Below are 8,226 nucleotides of genomic sequence, written 5' to 3'. Positions count from 1 at the left end.
AATCTTATCTAATTTCAGTATTTTTTTTTCATTGATCATAAGGAATTCACTATGTTGAATCGGAAATATGATTACATTGTACATAAATTTAAAAGGTAATAAAGAAAGCATCAAAGAGTATTTTCAATAAGTTTTATTACATCGTTTCACACACTTTCATGCCCTTATCTCGCCGTAATAATCATAAAATCCGCCTCCATAAATTTGCGTAAATATAAATGCTCGTAGCTCGGGATTAAAATGATGTTACATCCTCGGTATAATCACAATTTGCTATCATCTTCGACGACTTTCAAACGATACAAAACTTTTTCCAAGGATATGAGTTAGTCTGCCTACGATTTTCAGTCTATACGCTCGCGAATATCAAATCTAATGATCCAATACTAGAGTAAGTTTAATTCGTTTTGTCATAGATTATCTCAAAGCAGGGACATTTTTGGCCGATATACTTTGGTGTGTTGCTTCATAAAAGTTATAAATGGTATACGTCTGTGTAAAATGTGCTCTTTCAGATCTTTGCATCAGTCCCCTCAGTTAAAATATTCTTATAAAAATCATTGTAAAACTTCCTTATCTTTATGATTGATAGCCATCGCATAAACAATAAATACTTCGTAATGTAAATAAAAGTATGCGTAAAATTATAAAATTGCCTTTAGATAATGAAGTTAAATTCTAGCGCCCAATAACAAGGCTCATATAAATCTAGGTTTTTCTTTTGAACAAAAGAACTTCAATGTGACTTACATGCTACAGTTTCATTTCAAAAAGATCCTTTAAAAAAAAGATGCAAAAAAATTAAAATCAGCGAATGCCAGTAAAAAATCTCAAATATAAATTCAATCGGATATGTCAATTCATAGGCGATGGAATATAATCGTCGTTATTAAGTCACGATACAGTAAAACTATTGACTAAATTCAACTCGTTCGTATTCGTGTAATTCGTGTAATTCGTGTAATTCATGTAATTCATGTAAAAAGAAGCTCCTCCGCACACGAATTTGCCGTTACGGATAGATCGCTGATACGTATAAGTACCGGGGCAGCAATCGTGTTCTCTCTCGCAACTCCATAAAGATGTGCGTAAACCTATATATGATCGTGAAATCTGCATAAAAACAGAGCGACGTGTACGTTGTCACAGCGAGCTTACTTCTCAAAGGTAAGCCCGATGAAGGACGTAAAGGTGGCGCGCTTGTAATTTCCTCGATAAGAAATATGTCGCTCTCTTCGAACAGGCCTCGAGTTCCACTTCACTCCTGATCGCACGTCTCGAAGTCGTCGCCGGCATCTTCGGTCTCGAAGTCCTCCTCCGTGGTGGCCTCCTGGTACTGCTGGTACTCGGACACCAGGTCGTTCATGTTCGACTCGGCCTCGGTGAATTCCATCTCGTCCATGCCCTCGCCGGTGTACCAATGCAAGAAGGCTTTCCTTCTGAACATGGCGGTGAACTGCTCCGAGATGCGTTTGAAGAGCTCCTGGATGGCTGTGGTGTTGCCGATGAAGGTCGACGACATCTTCAGGCCCTTGGGCGGGATGTCGCAGACGGCGGTCTTGACGTTGTTGGGGATCCACTCGACGAAGTACGAGCTGTTCTTGTTCTGGACGCTGAGCATCTGCTCGTCGACCTCCTTCATGGACATGCGACCGCGGAAGACGGCGGCGACGGTCAGGTAGCGGCCGTGGCGTGGGTCACAGGCGGCCATCATGTTCTTGGCGTCGAACATCTGCTGGGTCAGTTCGGGAACCGACAAGGTCGAGTACTGCTGCATGGAGCGGGAGGTCAGAGGAGCGAAGCCCGGCATGAAGAAGTGGAGACGCGGGAAGGGGACCATGTTCACCGCCAGCTTGCGCAGGTCAGCGTTCAGCTGACCGGGGAAGCGAAGGCAGGTTGTCACGCCCGACATGGTCAGGGAGACCAGGTGGTTCAGGTCGCCGTACGACGGGTTGGACACCTGCGAGAAGTGGCGACGTGAGTACTCGAAATTAAAATGATACAAATAAATGAATAAATAAATGAATAAATAAATGAATTGTTACCTTGAGTGTCCTGAAGCAGATGTCGTAAAGCGCCTCGTTGTCGATACAGTAAGTCTCATCGGTGTTCTCCACCAGCTGGTGCACGGAGAGGGTCGCATTGTACGGCTCGACTACGGTGTCCGACACCTTCGGCGACGGCATGACGGAGTAGGTGTTCATGATCCTGTCGGGATACTCCTCCCGAATCTTGGAGATGAGGAGGGTCCCCATACCGGAGCCGGTACCACCTCCGAGCGAGTGGGTCAGCTGGAAGCCCTGGAGGCAGTCGCAGTTCTCGCACTCCTTGCGCACGACGTCGAGGACGGAGTCGACGAGCTCCGCACCCTCGGTGTAGTGGCCCTTGGCCCAGTTATTTCCGGCGCCCGATTGGCCGAAAACGAAGTTGTCCGGCCGGAAGAGCTTGCCGTAGGCGCCGGAGCGAACCGCGTCCATAGTGCCGGGCTCCAGGTCCAGCAGGATCGCCCGGGGCACATACTTGCCGCCGTTCGTCGACGTCGCCACTGGAATGAATTTTGCAAAATTACGTCATTTCCTCGAAGCATCTTTCGTCTCCCGCGAAAAAGATCCCAAGCGTGGATGGGACACAGGAGAAAAAGAAAGGAAAAAGCACACACGCGTTCAAAAATTGACATCTAAAAGGGACGAGGCGAAGTAACGGCGCGCAAGAAGAAACTCCTACAAGGCGTTTATTTCGGTCTCGTGTACCTACGGGCGCGGCTCCTTGGAGAAAGTTTATTTCGCCGTTGGAATCCTCCGTATCTGTTTTTAGAGTAAAGCCTCCCTCTGCCGCGCGTTGCGTTGGTCTTTGGAGTATCTTAAAAATGTCTCCGACTACTATTTCTGGGGTGTGTCTACACTGTACACTCGAGCTCCGGCTCAGAGGGAATAGCCGTCGCTAATACCGGAGGGGAGAGATAAGATAAGAGGATATGCGGTGTTTATTTGTCGAGCAACGACACAATCTGTATAACGTTTGGGTAAGCTTACCCGAAGCCTCGTTGTAGTAGACGTCGATCCTCTCGAGCTGCAGGTCGCTGTCGCCATGGTAGATGCCCGACTGGTCTATTCCGTGCTCCTCCGAAATTACCTCCCAGAACTGTAACGGAAATAATACGCGGCTGGTTAAATATACACCCACTGCTCGAGTTTTATACATTGTATAAAAAAGGATGCTTTCGGTAATTAGCGGAGCTATTATATGGAAGCGATAAATCTAGCCCTCGACTCATCGACTCGAATAACGAAGGTTATAAAGCCCTGCATCAGGGCTGACGTTCGAAAATCAGCCATTAAAGCTGGACAGGCTGATTTAATCTAAGATTAGCCGCCGAAAATAGACGGAGGGAGACGGATTTAACGCGTCGAGTTTCTCTATACTGGAGAGTTGGCCCGAAGTCCTTAACATATCTCTCTCTCCTGCTCTCTCCTGCTCCACATCGCTCGCCCCGACGAGCTTCTATTTCCTACGCGGCTATTATATAAATAGGACTTCCTTGGCATATTTATCCACTCCGCGGATCCCATTGATTAGATCTCGTCGCGATAAATTCGCGGAACCTCCTCGCAAAAAGAGCCCTTTTTCGTTTAAAAATTCCGAGAGAGAGAGAGAGAGAGAGAGAGAGAGAGAGGAGGAAGCGTACACGTGTGCGCAATAAATCGCTCTGTACCTACATCAGCAGGGCTCGCAGGAGTCTCATATCGTCGTTCGCCATATACTTACGTATATACGTCGCTTAGCGGAGAGATGAGGAGCCGTTGACCCAAGCTCGGTATGCGCGCTCGCAGACGTTCCGAAAACGTCGCGCAAAATCGAGCAGAGCGACGGAAAGTCCGTGTATGTGTGTACGGACACGACCTCGTCGAAATATCAGAGAGAGAGAGATGCAGCTGTCTCTGTGTGCCAAGAAGATTTCCGAGCTCTGGCTACGCTCGATGTGCTTTATAATTGCTTTTTCGGGATGGGCTGCTTTTTAATTTCTTTTGAGCTGTGTTACACGTGAGTCACGGGGATATTTTTTTGAGCGGGTTTTTCAATGAGACCCCCTCAACCCAAGATGTGAGTCACAAGTACGAGTACCGATATAGCAAAAGCGCAGCAAAAACAATCCAAACAAAAGCTCAAAAGCATCCCGCACAATTAAATAAAGCGACCGCAGGCTATATCCGCATCCTCAAACAAAAACTCGCAAATTACAGCCTCTCCGCTCGCAGCGGCTGCATTGTGCTACAAGGAAACGCCGTAAAATCTGCTTTATGAAACGGAACGCGACAGAGAGAGAGAACTACTTACGCGGATCGGTTACGAGCGGAAAATCGAAGGCTTTAGCCGAACCGAACGGTAAATCGGCATCGGCTGTACTTTCGACGCATACGCATAGGTATATATACAGAGAGCTCGAAACGCACACGTATAATTCGTCGCTGCGAGTATATCCGGTCAATATGCCGTTTCGTCGCGCTTAGCGCTGTTAGGAACAATACAAATGCGGAACAACTCGCCGCTCGTATATCTCGCGTCGTGGCCAAGTCGTCCGCTGAATCGGTAATGAGATCGGTGATATGATACTACGAGTCTCGAAAATACGGCTGATGTTCTCGTACACAGAGGGAATTGAGGGAGGTCGATTGAGATTTATGGGCACGTTTGGATTAATTATTGCGACGATGACTGTGTGTGCTTCGTCTCGTTGAGAATCGCTTGAAGAGAAAATTGTAACGATCTTCATTGCTCTGCTTATGCTGAAACGCGCGCGGCTAATTAAATCCAGAGAATGACTTAATACCCCTTGGATGAATTAACGCGACGCGTCTCCTAAAAATATGGTTTTCCGGTACACACGCCGAGAGGGTTAACGACACTCGGTCGCTTGAAAAGGATGTTTTGGAGCGGGCCAACCGAGCCTCTTACGTAAGCTAATACACTCTAGGCCCGGGAAGACGAAGAAGAAAGCGCTGTTAATTAGCCGCTGCTGCAGCTCAATTCGTCGGGATTAATTCCGGCTGATGTGCTCTCCGAGTCTGGGAACGTGACTTCGCGCCGATTTCGCACTGACCGATGTCTGAGAAAGAGAGAGAGAGAGAGAGAGAGAGAGAGAGAGAGAGAGAGAGAGATACGCACTCGTTAATTGGACTGTTCGAGTCGAGCCTCGAAATAATACGACGATGGGATTGATCGTGATTTTTTTCTCGTTCGCTTACGTTAACTGTAATTCTTTGTACAAGCATCGATTATTAGAATATAGTACCAGTATGCCCATATGCACACCTGCTAAATTATCAGTCATTTCCATAAGCAGTGCATCCACATGCAGGTACGCACTCGAGTCTAACGAACAATGCGCGCCGCGTGTCGCTAAAAATAAGATTCTCGAAAAGCAACGCCATTTGAATATTCACTCGAGGCTGGTATGGGCCCATCGAATGCCCGACGCGTACGTCCCGCTTATAAATTATTAAATCCTCGACCCTCTGCGGTATAATACAATATCGGATGCCTAAGGCTGCTGCGTCATCGCGCAGTTTTCCGCCGATTTTCCGGCGATCGCCGTTGCACGCGCGAATCATGTGCAGTGTACAATGCCGATGTATCGTTAGTATTTTTGAAGAGATTATAAAGGCGAACTAGTGCGGAGAGAATCGAGAGGCTGAGAGGAGATAAAGAGTAGAGAGTGTAGGGAGATAGTGGCTCTCTTTGATGATCTTTTGAGTGGCGATGATGCACGCTGCTCTTGAGAGCGATTTCTCGGATGATGCGGTTGTTTTTTTTTTCTTTTTCTTTTTTTTAATGTGGGGAGGAGAGAGGACAATAGAGCTTTCTTTAGATTTTTCAGTAAACTTGGTATAGGATTTATTGGAAAACAATAGAGAGGATAATTATAATTTGTTCGAAAACTCGAGTTAGCGAATTTTAATTGGAGCGCGATTGATTTATAACGTTTTAATTATCGGCGATATAGTGTATGATAATATGCATAAACTCATCGACTAATAATACCGCTCGTTCGAAGTTTGCGATAACGCTATCACGTGCTCGGCTGCCGACTTCGGTGTCATTCAACGCGTCGACTACAATATGCCAATATATACGTTGTTTAACGAGACGATTAAAAATTCCTCGTTCGCCAGCGAATATAAAATCCGAGAAAGCTCGGAGCAGGCGGAAGTAATAAAAGCATCGCCCACTTTGTTTAAACTACCATGACTACGCTCCCGCGGAATCCCTCTATACATCCAGCGCGCACATGCGGGGTCATATCTCCTCGCCTACAATCTCTCCAAATGACTCACTTTCGCCGCGTCTCTCGCTCTCGACATTAGCAAAAATTCATGAGCCGAGAACGGGCGCACATGCTCCCGTCGTCGTCTGGACGGTTTAAAGAGAGTAGTAGCTTTAAAGCCATTGCGAGTTTCCTCGAAACGCTAAGTATAGTAGCGCGAGCGACTCGATAAGCAGTGTCGTCTGACGAGTGATGTTTTGAATTTGCACTCGATTATTTCCTTCATTTTCCCGAGCGTTATTACGAGGATTTTTCAGCCCTGCACACGCCTGCGTTACGCCCAGCCGTAAACATCTGTGTATCCTCTTACCGAAAAAAGGTCTCGAGAGTGCGGGTGCGAGGGAGAAAAAAGAAATTAATCAACAACGCCGCACGCGTATCGAATTTTCCAATCAAGTGTACATACACGCGTTCCAAGGGCTGCACCTTATACTCCAACGCGCATCAAGGCTGCTCTGCAATGGGAAGTACTACAAGGACGGATGTACAGCGTCGCTGCAAAGTATCGCTTTACCTGTTTCCGTCTTAATTGTCGACGTGGACACGCGCCACTGGCTCGATGCGGATAAACAAACGTTGAATATCAAACCGTTCTGAATTTTGCGCTTGACTATGTTTAAAAAATATGTTTCGACGGTAGAGGGAGTACGATGTGCAAATTGACAGTAATAAGTCGGGGAAAAAAGGGCGATCGATTTTTAGAGGATGAATGGCAGCAGCCCTAACGAGTTTTACCAAGAGAACACTAGAGCGGGAGGCAGCTGCGCGCAGTAGGGGATATAACGCGGCCTGACGTGTCGTCGTCTGGTGACAAAATTAGCTATTTTCGGATTATGTGCGGTTATTATGATATTACGATTATTACGATTATGGGATTTACGATTGTAATTCGTATTTGCCATGATTATTATGGATTTGAGTAATTTTACATCGACGGCAAATTCATTGCACGAGCTTAATACAATTCTGCGGTACTGCACACTAAAAGTTTTTATGGTTTAGTCGATATACGCGTGCCCTCGCGAGTATAATAAATAAAGAGCGCGATAAGCGATAAAACTTTTATTATTTCAAGCTGCACACGAAAAGAACGTTTAACACGCGCGAAGAGCTCGGTTTGAAAACAGTCAATCAGCTAAGCGACGATCACTGTATCAAAGCGTTCTCTCCTCGCAATCTTCCAATCAGGCCTCTTAAATTTTCATCTCATCTTCATCGCGGCCGTTCGATCGCTTCATTCGTACATAAAGCGCGCAAGCTCGAATAAGCACGCGTATAACCATTCAACCGAATTTTTTCAAATGCCCAAAATACGAATGGAAAATCGATTAAGATCAATCATAATCAACGCACCTTGGCTCCGATCTGATTGCCGCACTGTCCGGCCTGCAGATGTACGATTTCCCTCATCTTGATCCTCGATACGAACGATAAGCGAGAAGTATATCGATGTGCTGCTAGAGCAACGAGTTGACTGCTAATCGTACGCTGGTCCGACTGCTACTGCGGCTTCTTCGGTCGAAGTCTCGAGCGCGAATGGCAGGGCCCGGCTGCGATCGGTTCGCTTCTTTAACGCCTGTGCTGCAGTCTCTCTGCTCTGTGTAAGTGTGTGTGTGTGTGTGTGAGTGCGACGCGCCTCCTGGTGAACAGCCGCGCGCGGCTCTCTAGCTTTTAAAGGGGAGTCTTATAGTCGACTGCGCAAGTGCAAGTGCTGCTGCCTTTTTACTGGATATTTCAGCGTGGATGGGAATAAGTATTTTTTCAGAGATATTTTCAGCGCGAGCAAACGTTATTGGAAACGAGCTATTTTTTAATTTACTATTTTGATGGAGCTTTTCTTTTAAAAATTTTAATTATTTCGCCCAAGTTTTTTTTTTAAAATAAGTCGCATTCCATTAGTAGTT

The 8,226-nt window shown here is 46.3% G+C and overlaps 1 protein-coding gene across 1 annotated transcript; it reads right to left on the bottom strand.

Annotated features, from left to right (window-relative positions):
• Window positions 1-115: 115 nt before the first annotated feature.
• On the bottom strand, window positions 116-7,940 carry LOC100119733 (tubulin beta chain). The gene is made up of 4 exons (XM_003427471.5): window positions 7,676-7,940; window positions 3,033-3,141; window positions 2,046-2,545; window positions 116-1,960 (listed from the first exon to the last, which is right to left on the bottom strand). Exons 1-4 carry the CDS (start codon window positions 7,730-7,732, stop codon window positions 1,259-1,261), a joined length of 1,368 nt encoding a protein of 455 aa, XP_003427519.1. The 5' UTR covers window positions 7,733-7,940; the 3' UTR covers window positions 116-1,258.
• Window positions 7,941-8,226: the final 286 nt, after the last annotated feature.

This window comes from Nasonia vitripennis, chromosome 4, assembly GCF_009193385.2.
Source record: "Nasonia vitripennis strain AsymCx chromosome 4, Nvit_psr_1.1, whole genome shotgun sequence".
NCBI lineage: Eukaryota > Metazoa > Arthropoda > Insecta > Hymenoptera > Pteromalidae > Nasonia > Nasonia vitripennis.
Note: the sequence above shows the minus strand (reverse complement) of the source record. Positions and strands in the feature narration are given on the sequence as shown.